Source organism: Vulpes lagopus, chromosome 7 (assembly GCF_018345385.1).
Source record: "Vulpes lagopus strain Blue_001 chromosome 7, ASM1834538v1, whole genome shotgun sequence".
Classification (NCBI taxonomy): Eukaryota; Metazoa; Chordata; class Mammalia; order Carnivora; family Canidae; genus Vulpes; species Vulpes lagopus.
Window position 1 is genome coordinate 115,066,858 of NC_054830.1, and position 14,445 is coordinate 115,081,302.

Consider the following 14,445-nt stretch of genomic DNA (forward strand, 5'->3'; position numbering starts at 1 on the left):
CCTCTGAGTGAGCCTCTCAGTTGCCTCAGAATGCTGGGAAAAGTCCGCAGACAGGTGGATTGGTCTCACTACCAGTCCATTCTATTCATCTGCTGTAGAGAAGCCTTTGATGTCACCTGGGAGTCCACTGGGTTTTCATGTCAGCTCTCTCTCCTCGGATCTACAGTGCCATCTCAGCCCCAAATATCTGACTCTCGAGCTGACCCCCACCTCCTGTTTCAAAAAGAAAATAGAAGGTGTGGGAAAGGACACTGCTCACTGTCTATAAATACTCCTGCATCTCTATGCTTTTCTTTCTTGGGCTATAAGATAAATGCTTTTATTTTCCTTTCTAAAGACAACTCCTTAACATATCCTGGTTTCACTCTCAGGCGGACTCCTCAGGGATCTTACAGTATAAATTATTATTATTATTGGCCATTATAAGCCCTTCCTTTCAGCTGGGCCATTTCTGTTGGCTTTTAGAAATATGTGTGTCTTCCATAAAACAAAGCAAAACACTTAAAATAAAAAATAAACAAAATAATAAATGAGAGTAATAAAAAATTTCTCTCCTTCAATCCTAAATTCTCCACCGGACAGACCTGTTTCTGTCTTTACCTTCTGGAAACCTCTCCAGAGATTATCAGCTTGTTTGTATGACAATAATGCTCAGTTTGGTTATCTAGCACTGTTAGCATCTTAAGAGGATTTGTGAAATTATATCAAAATTTCCAAGTACATTCAGTCGTATTTACTTAAAGTAGAATGATAACATAAGCTATAATAAAAAAGATAGAAAATATTAGCAAGGATGTGGAGGAATTGGAACCCTCATTCATTGCTGATAGGAATATAAAATGGTGAAGCTACTTTGGAACAACCTTTTGTTGATTTTTAAGAGGTTAAACATTAATTCCCCAATACAACCCAGCAAATGGCCACTAATTGGTTAGCAGATGTGTTGTATCCCTATGGTGGAATGCTATTCAGCAGTAAAAGGGATTGAAATACTGACACATACTATAGCACGGATGTTCCTCAAGAACATCTTGCTAAGTCAAAGAAGCCAGATGGAAAAGACCGCCGATTACATGATTCCATTTATGTGTATTGTCCAGAAAAGCCAAATTTATAGGGACAGAAAGATTAGTGGTTGACTGAGGCTAGAAACAGGCATGAGGGTTCGTTCTTGTGGGGGTTGGGGGATACAAATGTTATAAAATTGGATTGTGGTGATGGCTGTACATAAAAATTATTGAATTGTACAATGAAGACAGGTGAATATATATATTTTTTAATTTTTTAAAAAATATTTTATTTATTTATTCATGAGAGACACACACACAGAGAGAGAGAGAGAGAGAGGCAGAGACACAGGCAGAGAGAGAAGCAGGCTCCATGTGGGGAGGCCGATGTGGGACTCGATCCTGGGATTCCAGGATCACACCCTGGGCTGAAGGCAGGCGCTTAACTGCTGAGCCACCATGTGTCCCAACAGGTGGCCACCATGTGTCCCAACAGGTGAATATATGTTATATATCATAATGAAGTTGTTTGAAAAAACAGCAGCAAGGAGCCAGTTTTTGATGAGTTTTCTCATTGCATCACCTGCTTAATGTGAATAAAAGTGGAACTGTAAAAAACAAGATGCTATATTGCATCACTATGTTTATATCTTTGGGTAAATATCTAGTAGTGTAATTGCTGGGCTGCAGGGTAGCTCTATTTTTCACTTTTTGAGGAACCTCCATACCAGTTTCCAGAATGGCTGCACCAACTTACATTCCCACCAGCAGTGTACAAGGAGTCTCTTTTCTCTGCATGCTGCCCAACACCTGTTGTTTCCTGACTTGTTCGTTTTAGCCATTCTGACTTACCATTTGCAAGGACCTGGTTGGAACTAGATGGTATTATACTAAGCAAAATAAGTCAGTCAGAGAAAGACCATTAGTATATGATTTCCACTCAAAAATGGAATTTTTTTTTTTTTTTCAAAAATGGAATTTTTTTTTTTTTTCAAAAATGGAATTTAAGAAACAAAACAGAGGATCATAGGGGAAAGGAGAGAAAAATAAAACAAGACAAAATCAGAGAGGGAAGCAAACCATAAGAGACTCTTTATCGTAAGAAACAAACTGAGGGTTGCTGGAGGAGGAGGAGGTGAGGGACTAGGGTAACTGGGTGTTGGGCATTAAGGAGAGCACTGATGTAAGGAGCACTGGGTGTTACATGCAACTAAAGAATCACTGAACTCTACCTCTGAAATTATTTAAAAACTGCTATATTGCACTTCCATATTAGAAAATCAAAATAAAAGTATTTGTGTTTCACAGGCTAGTTTTTAACATTTTATTGGCCATGTAGTCACTTAGTAATGAGGAATTTACTTGTTTCCAACCCACTGGTTCCATCATACTCAAGTGATAAGCAGTTATTTTCTTTTATATTTTGCTAACATGTTGTGAGGATGTCCTTGACTACAAATGGGTTGTGTGGTATATGATAATATTTTACCCACGCCGAAATCTTGATGACAAGAATGCATGGTCAGTAACATTAAATTATTTTAGGGCTCTTTGACCATAATTAAAATGCTAGCCAAGTTTGGGACAGGATGTTTTAATCTTACCAAAAATATTTAAATCTCCTTTCACTGATTTGTTCATATTTTATGTTAGTAATTCTTGAATAAGTAGGTGGCGCCATAGTTTTTTTTTTAAAGATTTTATTTATTTATTCATGAATACACAGAGAGGCAGAGACACGGGCAGAGGGGAAGCAAGCTCCATGCAGGGAGCCCGATGTGGGACTCGATCCCAGGACTCCAGAATTGCGCCCTGGGTCAAAGGCAGGCACCAAACCGCTGAGCCACCCAGGGATTCCTGTGACACCATAGTTTTACATTTAAACTCATCAGTTGTGCACCAGGAGGCAAAGTATAATGATAAAAGAAAATAGATTGAGCACAGTCTGTAAGGAGGCAAGTACTGTGCAGGCAAGAGAAATAGGAATGGTAAACTCTTTCCCCAGGAGGGGAAGTCTGGGGTTGGCTTAATTAGAGCCTTCAAAACATGGAAAGATCATTTCAGAGGACAAAACAGCTATCCTTGCCCAGATATTCTTCTCCAAAGATACCAGCCTGAGAGGACATAATTTTAGGAAGGTGTTGTAGTTAGCAGAGGAATGAATATCCTGAGAAGTTGGTTTACTTATGAGAGAGGGTATGGAATCCTAAAAGTGTGCAGACTGGGAACATAGCTGTGTATGCAAGAATTATAGATCAATAAAGGTTTTATTTTTTTGTGTGTGAAAAACAGAGTTTTCCCACTTGTTTAGAACTTGATTTAATTTATTGTGAGTCTAATATTTATCTAAAATAGCAAAAAAATGATTGCGTAAAGAACAATAAATAGGTTTAAAAAATTTACAACCTGGCAATTTGTGCTGTGGGACGCATCCTTGTTTATAAGGTTAACATATCTACACATATACTGCAAAGATTGTCTTTTTCAGAAACGTGATTTGCAGCCAACACATCTGTTGTTCTTATGTAAGGGATTAAAACGAGCTATTTTTGTTGAAGTTCAGCTGCAGAGTAACAGAATGTTACACCAGCTTGCTAAAAATGTTACCTATTTTAGATTTTTTTCTTTATGTTACACTTCAAAAATATTCTTTTCCTTTATATGGGAAAGCCTTACTCTTTGTTTAAAAACAGAATGAAAGTTTTATGTGGTTTGAAGTTGTGTTTTTGTTACGTGATAGCATTTAGATGATATCAAAGTTTTTCTAGCTTAGCTTTTTGAATGTTAAATCATATCCAAGTTTGCTTTTTCCCAGTGCATTTTTCATAAAAATCTTACCAACGTTATTGACTCTTTTTTCTTTGAATGTGAGATTGTTTTGTTCTTGGAAATCTGAAATAAACTTATTCTGGCTTTCCCCTTCAAATGGAATTATGTCATTTGCATGAGGCTTATCAGGAAATCCTGACTATCATTTTACATTCCCAAGAGTTAATAAGCTGTATTCATACAGGCTCTGCAAAAGGGGGAACAAACCCTTTCCACATATTTCTGTTATAATTTTAAAACAAATGTGGATTGTTTCATTAGTCTTCATGAAACTAACCTTTCTCTAATTTCCTGTGTCTCTCAAAACAGCAACAGCCGCACTGAAATTAAACACTGTTTGGTTAATGATTCAGTTCTGCTTAAAAGAGTAAATACTGATCATCTAAAAGGTTCACTGAAGTAGATTATAGGAGAAAAAGAGCTAGAGTCAGAATGCCAGCTTTCAGTTGCCTGGAGTCTAGATAAATCCTCCTTAATCTTGAAGGTATATAAATCTCCTGAATAATTTGTTAAAATGTAGATTCTAGTTTATTGTATCTAGGGTGGGGCCCAAGTGTGCATGGTTAACCACCTCCCAGGTGATGCATATATTGCTGGTCCATGAGCAACATTTTTAGAATGCAACAGTCCCAAAAGATCATCTTTCATTTTCATAGAAGTCTGCCAATTTAGCATTTGCTGATGTTTTCCTCCTCATCATAACAGAGCTGTACAATGGTACAGTCCTCTTTTAGAGTACAGAGATTGTACGATAGTAACTTAGAAAGAATTCATGACAGTAGGCTTTATTGCACAGTCTTCCTAGCTGAACTACACATAGAACTAAACAGACTTACACGGATACAAAAATCAAACTGTCAGAACTTAGTGTTTACAGACCTACTAGACTGCTCAAATATTGGTTCTCTTTGATTTTTTCTGATCTCGTGTCCACTCAGTCAGGAAAGAAAATCTTTGCTAGGTAAAGAGGAGTCCTGAAAGCAGGTGCCACCAGTGTGCAGGTGAGGAATATAAGTGGAGACTGCTGAGATAAGGGGTACTAGGGCTTGGTAGCATGGAGAAGGACACACTTCCCTTCCCCACTGCCATGTAGAATGGCAGATCTAGCATGGCCAGATCTTCCAACTTTTCAAGAAAAGCCAGAAATAGAAATTTCATGTGAAATTTCCCAATTTAAAAATGTTGGCTACTAATTTAAATTCTTTCAGAACATTATTCAGGCCAAGAAAACACATCTGTGTCCCAGACACAGTCCTTGAGCCACCCGTTTACAGTGTCTAGTGTAAAATACATTGAAGTCTCCTAATGCAGTCCTCATGATTGAAAAATTAGGAGTTTTCAAAATGAAGCTTTCCAGCCTTTTGTCTTTAGACACTTGAGTCAGAAGAAATAGCCTCTGTTTTATGTATTTGGAGCTACTGGTATAAGATTGGTGTATCGTCAGTCATAAAACCTGTCTTTCCATCTTCTTTCACATTCCAGATTACAGGACAGGCCCTTGTTTCACTCAGGTCAACAACCAGATGTGCCAGGGGCAGCTGACAGGCATTGTCTGCACTAAGACCCTGTGCTGTGCCACCATTGGACGGGCCTGGGGCCACCCCTGTGAGATGTGTCCTGCCCAGCCTCAGCCCTGCCGAAGGGGCTTTATCCCCAACATCCGCACTGGAGCTTGCCAAGGTGAGTTTGCCATCTGCCTTTGTGCACAGACTCACCATGTGTGGGTCTCCTTTCACTGAACTCAGACGATCTGCCATGAATACCTAGTACCATTCAAACTCCTACCATTTCTAAGAGGGACCTTATTAGCAAACCTCACTAGAGACGACCTTGTTATTAGCCACCTAATGAACATTTATTTTTCAGGTCTTGACATAAATGGGGAAGGGAGGAATTTCTATGAACACTGAGGAAAATTTTTAAAAAATTGATTAAAATATCTCATATAATCTGAGGAGACACCACTCCCAGATCTTCCTCTGGGAGGCACTACATGCTCCTTACCACAACCCCTCAAACTATGTAAGTGGAAATACTCAGAAGAAAGTTTTTCTCTTTCTTATATTCTTATTCAAGATATGAGATCTGGGCTCAGGTAGGAGGAAGAAGAGAACTGTCCGGCATTGTTATTAATAGTATCTGTAGAGGGAAAGTGTAAATTCTGTCCTTGAATGAGGTTATTGAAGAGTTTATATCTAGTTGCTTGCAATCTGATCTCCCTGCCACATCCTGGTGTATATTTTATGTATCAGGGCTAGATTGGGGCCCTAGGTTGCTACAGTAGTAGATTCCGCCCTAAGTAGTCAAAAATTGTTATTTTTATTAATTTGCAGCCATTACTGGGTAATTATTTTAATTAATTTGCAGCCACCACAATTCTTACTCTTTTTTTGGCTACTTCTCTGATATCATATGTATATTAAACCCATTTTTAGAGTTTGGAAATAGCTCTATAATGAGTTCTCTCATGGCACTAGGATCACAGGAAAATGGGAAACGACTTTTGTATTATTCAGAGAAATGATATTATTCATATATGAGACATGAGGAGTTGGGTTTATTTGTTATTATGAAATCATTTACAAAGTTAGATTCCTGAGGTCTTTGATATTGATGTTAGTGACCAGTATCACACCCATAAATGGCATATTGCAGAATTCCAGTCCAGTGTCCTAAAAACCCAAATGAGAATTATATGTGGAAAGCCTGCATATAGCTTCAGTTCACTGAATAATAATCATTTAGGTACACTACATAATTTGGTAAACATTATCTCTGAAAGTAGCCTCTAAAGATTTTTGTTAGTTTTGTAGTTTTGTAAAAGTTAATGTCAAAAATTGGTGTCTATCAAAACTCTTCAAATCAGAACTGTAGGGATGTCCAAGGGATGAACAACATGTCAGCTATGGACTTTGAATGGTTTCGTGTTTTGTCTGTTGGCTTATTATCTGTCACAGGTCAGACCTAATATGGAAACCATATAAATGTCATTTTTAATTTGCTGTTTTCTATGAGTAATAAAATCCTATATCTTTGAATGACTGCTGGTCTGATTTTATAGTTTCTGATGAAGTAATTTTTATAGAAGATATACCATATAGTATATAGTATTCACCATACTCCATAGCTTTCCTAGATTAGATATAGATTTCCATAAAATTTATATAATTTACATAGATTCCTATTAGATATAAAATACTATATAGATCTACTGGATTTACTAAGGTAATGCTTTCTGTTTATTCTGTAGCACATATCACTTTCTGATATACTTGGTCATTTATTGTTTTTATTGATTTTACTTTCCCACCAGCAAGAGTGCAAGAATCCATTAGGTCATAAATCTGTTTTATTCACTAACGTCTCTGAGGCATCTGGAAGACTGCCTAACATGTGGTAGATACTCAGTAACTATCTTTTGAATTAATAAATGGGATTAAGATTAATATCCTTCCAAAAACCACTATTTTGTAAAAATAGTCCAGTTTGAGAAAAGCTCTTAATTTCAACCAAAACATCCCAATTACTGACTGTCCTCATCTTCTACATCAGCATTTAGGCTTATTTTTTTTTACCTTTATGTTTTGTCAGAGAGGCCTAGTTTTTCTGAACAAAGTTATTAAATGTAGGATCTGATCTCAAATTTCCCAAATACCCTTCAGGATTTAGTAATGTCTGAAGGCTTATTTATTTGATTTTGTTTATGCAGTGAAGATAAGTTTTCAGTTCCATTTGCCTAAAAATATAATGGATAAATACAGCAATAGGAGCAAAATGAAACTTGCCACATGGTTAAACTATCTGGAAAAGTAAGTTTAAAAAGTTCTGCTTTATTTCAAAATCATGGCATAGTCAGAGGCCTCTCAATTAAATACTAATCCTCAGTTCAGGCTATTTTAAGACTGCATCTTAATGTGATTTCATTTCCCTTTAAATTCCTAGACTGTTTCCCAAATACTCTGCCAAGTTGATTTGGAAGATACATGGCATGAAAAGAAAACAACAACGATAAAACATGATACATACATGTCATACTTTTTTAAGTAATAGTAATCTATTTGATAGTATAATTGAAAATTTTTGTAGAGTTAAAAATAAATTTCAGATGTATAGAAGATGACTGCAAATAGCTTAAGATTGGTTCTAAAACCTGGTTTGTGTTAGCCAAGAAAGGACATTTCTGCAGTTCTAAACATACTGTTATTCTGTAGTTGATTCAATTAGTGAATTACCTTATCTGTGGCTTCAGAGGATGTGAAATATGATCTTGTAATAAACAGAATAACTGTTTATATATAGATTTCCATAAAATTATACAGATTCCCATTAAAGAGAAAGTACTGTATAGATCTACTAGATTAATACTGAGTATATTTACTGAGGTAATACTTTTTGTTTATAGCACATATCACTGTCTGATATACTTGCTTATTTATTGTCTTTATTGCTTTTACTTTCCTCTAGTGAGAGGATAAGATCCATTAAGTCATGAATCTGTTTTTATGATGATGCTTAAGTGGATACTTACATGAAAATTAAGATGATACTTAAATAAAGCTGTGAAGACACCAGTACATTTTTTTTTTATCTTTGTTGCCATGGTATCTTTCTGACTTAGGTGAACACTGTCAAGAGAGATGCATATTCCTAGGGTCCTGGCTGCTCAGTTATGACGATTCATGACTTCTTGCCTATTGAGAGCCATTTCCTTTCTCTCCCCATGTGGCCAGGACTAACTCACATTTAGTTTTGTACTTTCTTCATTTTGTTAATATCCAGAGTTAACTACTACAGGCCTTAATTTAAGCTGTCATAAAATGAGTGAATTAAAGGTTTAAAAAGTGGCATTAAGCCCTTTTTGAAGAATATATACAAACTAAATATGTCACAAGCTGCTATATGGGTCTGTTGTATTATTTTCTTATAGTTTCTTACTCTTTTAATCTGTACAGGCTTCATGAATCTAATTAAAAAGATATTTAATGTTAGTGCTTTGAGTCTTTTAGATTTTCAAATGAACAGGGTACATCTAAAATATTTAAAAATATATTAAAATTTGCAGTTACTAATTTGTTATTTGATTTTTAGGAGTCTTTTAAACTATTCCAACCATTTCCCAAACTGAAAAGATAGCAGAAGAAATTTGCTCATTAAATTGCGTCTTTTGCTTTATCCTGGTCAATAGTAATAGACTCATGTTGAGCCTCCCCTCTATTCCATGCAATATGAGAGGCACAGGAAATCAGACCTCTGTGACAGAGTCAGGATATAGCTAGGACACAGGGCAAGAAGCAGTACAGACCCTAAATCAGTCCCTGCCAAACCAATACTGGTGTGTATTCTTTTCAAATGATTACAGTGTTCAGAAATATCTAACTCATTTACTCAGGTTGCACATGAAAAATGTAGAGAAGTTGAACCTCACCTGAACCCAAGCAGGCATGGGTCATCCCTTCATGGTAGACTAGAAGGAAGATGCCTTCAGTACAAACGTATTTCCATGCCTTCTATATAGCTCCAAAATGGAAAGGCGATTTGGTTCATTTGATTAGTATAAATTATTAAAGACACATTTATCTGGGCTGTCTACATTAATCTAATTAACTAGATCGTTATAAAGTTTAACTTCTATTATTTATGCATGGAAAAAAGGCCATTCCTATACAATCCAAAAAATTTACTTAAAACATAATTAATTGTAGAAATTCACTCTCTCTTTTAAATAACATGTGGGTGATACATGAGTGTGTTGTGTATTATATCTTAATGAAAGATGTTACTTGAAAGACACCTTATGGACAGTGAAACTTCAATGAGGTAAGCATAGGGATATTCCTATATACTTTTACATTTAACAAACATACATCTTAATGAAAGAAGATGTTATTTGGACAACAGTTTATACACAATGTGGTTGTAGTGCGATAGGTATTGCAGCTATTCCCATATGCTTCTACACATGTGTTTGTAAATGCTTATATCTTCTTAATCAAGATGTTCCTTGAAAAACCGATTATACATAGTGCAGTTTCATTGATTTAAGAGCAAGCCCATTCTGATACACTTTATTTTTTTTAAGTTTCTACTTAAATTCCAGTTAGTTAGCACACAGTGTAATATTATTAGTTTCAGTTGTGATTTATTACTTCCATACAGCACCCCGTGCTCATCACAACTCTTAAAGATAGCAGAATATTCTCCTTCTTGTAACTGAAGAAAAACTAATAATAAATAATAGAAAACAAGATACTCTGAAATAAAAGTCTACTACCCCCCAGTTGAAAGCAGTAATGAACACCTGCAACTGTTGCAAAATCATTGGAACAGAGTGAGTCTTCTGAGTATTTATTCTGAGTATCAGTATTCTGAAAGGCTCTTCAGAGGTTGTGGATTTCCTTTTGGAGAAGCAGAGAATGCTGGTGTGTTAGAGAAGTCTCCTATGAGATCCTGAGAGGAATTTGAAACCACTGGTGAGCATCTCAGAGAGTGTGTATCTGAAAGAACAGAGTAGAGGATGTAACCTTAGGTTATACCCCAACCTGAAAGTTGAAAAATGGGAGACAGTTTGTTGACTGGGAACCAGGAAGTATTTTCTATAGAAATTTCTTTCAAATCTGTTTTAAAAAGATAGAAAAACATTTGGAAAAGGCAAGTGAACATGCTTCAAGGAAGAATTGCCCAAATGAACAAAGTCAGACAAGTGAGAAGGAGACCATGGATTTATCTCTTATGAGGTGAGGAAGATTGAGACAGAGAAGCACGCTTTTTTCTTTTTATTCCATCATCCTGCAGGTCATAATTTAATAATGTTTTCTTGTTTGCAATGATCACTTATTTAGTAATTGAATTTTGTGAATACATGGAAGGTTTTCTGGCTGAATCAAAGCATGTTGAATCGTCGTAGAATAGCCCATACTTCTTGGATTCCAGGTAGAGACAGATCTATTCATCAGTTGCTGTCCATAACAGGACATTCATTTTCATAGAAATACAGGTAATGTGTGAATATCTATGGAGCATAGGAAGGAAAACTTAAATTTTAAAAATGGATCTAATTTTGTGACTGGCAAAGTTAAAAAAAAAACACATGCTATTAAATGTATAGTAATAAAATTGGTCCTTAGTTTTCACCTATATAAATTAAATGAACCATCTTCATATGCCTGTACCACTGCACATATTTTTCACATTTTAATGTGAACTAAAAATAATATTTAATTACCATTACCTTGTTACAGTATTTATAACCTTAATTAATAGACATACACTAAAGTGATTGTAGAATGTTTCAAAAGATTGATCTGAATTCTAAACCTGAAGCTAATTACACTGTATGTTAACTAATTGGAATTTAAACAATAATTTGAGAAAAAAAGAAAGATTTAGCCTTATCCTCTAAAATCCCTCTGTGTGATCTGAAGTTGTTCAACATTTAAAAAAAAATAATTTGTACTTGAGCTGAAGGAATGAACAGAAACACATCTGTATAATCAGGACAGTGGAAAACTAATGAGACATTAGTAGTTGCACTTTGAAAATATAGAAAGTCTTATAGTTTAAAGGTCTGAGGCTTGACTTTTTTGTTTTTATAGAGAGCACTTTTGTATATTTCTAGATTCAGGTGATTATTTCTACAAGATTTCTTTAAATTTTTTTTTCATTTTAGTAATTAACTTGATCTATCCAAAATAAATTAATTTTGTATGGCTGCGTAGTCTAGGATACTTCAAAAATAAAGGTTTTATTTTTCCTTCTAGGAAAATACTTTTTAGGCAATTACAAAATAAGCTCCATAAAGTCGGTTTGCTTTTTCCTTTGAAAAATTACTGAATCTACTAAATATGTAGTCAAAGATTTTATGAATAGTATTAAGGGATTTATAGGTTTGGCCTCGTTTTTCAGCTTATATCATGATACTCTTTCTCTGATTTATCTGCCAGTAAAAGAGGTTTCTAGAGATGTTTTATACCACATGGTAATGAGGGTGGAAATATAGTACATTTTAAAAGTAATGTGGTTTGAAATGTTCTGAATTAAAGTTTGGTATATAAATTTCTTGTTATATATTTCATTCTAGTTGTTTTTTGTTTGGATCAGATATCCTTTAATAAGACAATGACATCCACTTTAATTTCAGTATAAAGCACTTTGGACTGTTGTAATTTTTTATAGACAGATAAAGTGAGGAAGAAATAATAAAGATGCTAAGCTCTTTTGTTGGCTTAAATTCTCTAATTTACATACTCTAAGATACACCAAGCTTGTGGACTGACCAAAATAATAGGGCAAATCAATGTATACCAAATTACAGATGTATTCGCTGAAGATTTTTAATTAAAAAAAGCAAGATGCAAAACAACACATAGAGTGTGATCTTATTCTTGTTACATAACAGACTAATGCTCTGAATGTGTTCATGAATACAAGTCATAAAGAACAGACTGCTAGCTTATATCGATGATATCTGTTTATCTTTATGGTTACTACAATGAGCTTAGAGTATTTCATAATTAAAGATATATTAATAAGTATCTTAGCCTGTCAGTTTTAATAGCTAACATAAATTTGCATAGCTTATATTTTTATATACCCTGTTTATTTCTCATAACATTATACTGAAATAGTATTACCTTTTACAGAGAGAGAAACTAAGGGAAATTTACATAGGTATAAAATGACAGACTCAAAAACTCTAAATCAAAAGAATTTTCTCAATACTCTACAGTTTGTTAGCTGCATTTTTTCGTACAGGCTTTTTATCTACTTGAGGAAGTTCCCTTGTATTCCTGGTTTACTGAGATTTTTAAAATCATGAATGAGTGGTGAGATTTGTCACTTGTCTTTTCACATTATGATATGATCGTGTGTTTTCTCTTAGCCAACATGTTAATATAATGCATTGTATTGCTTTATATTTGAATGTTGAAGCAACCTTAAGTTCCTGGGACTAGCCTCACTTGGTCATGATGTATTAATTTTTCAATATATTGATAAAGTTGCCTTGCTAAGAATTTTTGTGTGCCTGTTCCAAAAATATATTATTGTGTGTTTTTTTTCTTTTCTTGCAATGTATTTCCCTATCTTTTGGGTCAGGGTGACGTCCCCTCTTCTCTTTTTCCTAAGAATTTTTGTACAACTGGTAATTTTCTTCCTTAAATATTTGAAAGGATTCAATAGGAAAGCCACCTAGGCCTGAAGTTTTCTTTGTGTAGAGATTTTAAAGTATGAATTAAATTAAGTTTAATAAATGTAGGCATTTTCAGATGATCTGTTCTTGAGTGAGCCTTGGTGTTCTGTCTTTCAAAGAATTTGTGTACTTTATCTAAATTGTTGAATTTAGTGCCATAAAGGTGTTCATACTATTTCCTTTGATCTTTTAAATTTCTGTAGAATTTGTATTGACATGCCTGCTTTTATTCCTTAATATTAGTCTTTCACTTTTTCTCTCCTTTTTCTTGATCATTCTTGACAGATCTAATCAGTTTTACTTCTGTTTCCAGAGAACCAGATTTTGTAGTGATTATCTCTGTTGTTTGATAGTTGTACTATTTTATTATTGTTATTTTCTTGCTTCTGTCTACTTTAGGTTTAATATGCTCTTCTTCTTATTTTTTTTTAAGATTTTATTTATTTATGAGAGAGAGGCAGAGACACAGGCAGAGGGAGAAGCAGGCCCCATGCAGAGCCTGACATGGGACTCAATCCTGGGTCGCCAGGATCACGCCCTGGGCTGCAGGCAGTGCTAAACTGCTGAGCCACCCGGGCTGCCCTAATATGCTCTTCTTTTTTAAATTTCTCTCTATAAAAATTTAGGTGACCATTTTTAGACTTTGTTCTTTTTGTAAAAAAAAGCATTTAATGCTACATATTTATCTCTAAGCACCACTCTAACTGCATCCCACACATTTTAATATGCTGTTTTCTCATTTTCTGTGTGATTTTTTCTTTGAACCATGGATTATTTCAGAGTATATTGTCTAAATTCCAAATGTTTGAGAATATTCCAGATGTTTTTAATAATTCACTTCTATTTTAACTCTGTTGTACTTAGAGAACATACTATATACATGATTTTATTTTTTTTATGTTTAATGAGTCTTTTTACATGGCCTCAGAATATAGTCTGTCTTGTTAAATAGTACATGTGCACTTGAAAATAGCATATATCCTGCCAAAGTTGGGTGGGGTGTTCTATAAATGCCAACTAGGACAAGGTGGTTCAAAGTATAGTTCAAGTCTTATGTATCCTTGCTGATTTCCAATCTACTTTTTCTGTTAGATACTAAGGAATATGGAAATGTCCAACTCTAAGTGTGGATTTGTCTTTCCTTTTTCAGCTCTGTCACTTTTTGTTCTGGGTGCTTAACATTTTAGAATCAGCATACACATGTTGTGCATTATTATGTTCTCTTAATGAATTGACCCCTTTGTCATTATGAAATATCCATCTTTATCCCTGGTAATAGTTCTTGTTCTGATGAATACCTTGTACAATATTAACTTAGTCACTTCAGCTCTTCTTTGATTGAGTGTATGATGCATCTTTGCATCCTTTTACTTTTTAAGCTATCTGTGTCAGAGTGGGTTTCTTGTAAGCAATATAAAATTG

The 14,445-nt window shown here is 34.7% G+C and overlaps 1 protein-coding gene across 1 annotated transcript in view; it reads left to right on the plus strand.

Moving 5' to 3' along the window:
* The window catches only part of FBN2 (fibrillin 2), a 244,367-nt gene that overhangs the window by 61,726 nt on the left and 168,196 nt on the right, over positions 1 to 14,445 (plus strand). The window contains 1 exon segment of the mRNA XM_041764048.1: positions 5,319 to 5,516. Within this exon segment, the coding sequence (XP_041619982.1) occupies positions 5,319 to 5,516 (198 nt within the window).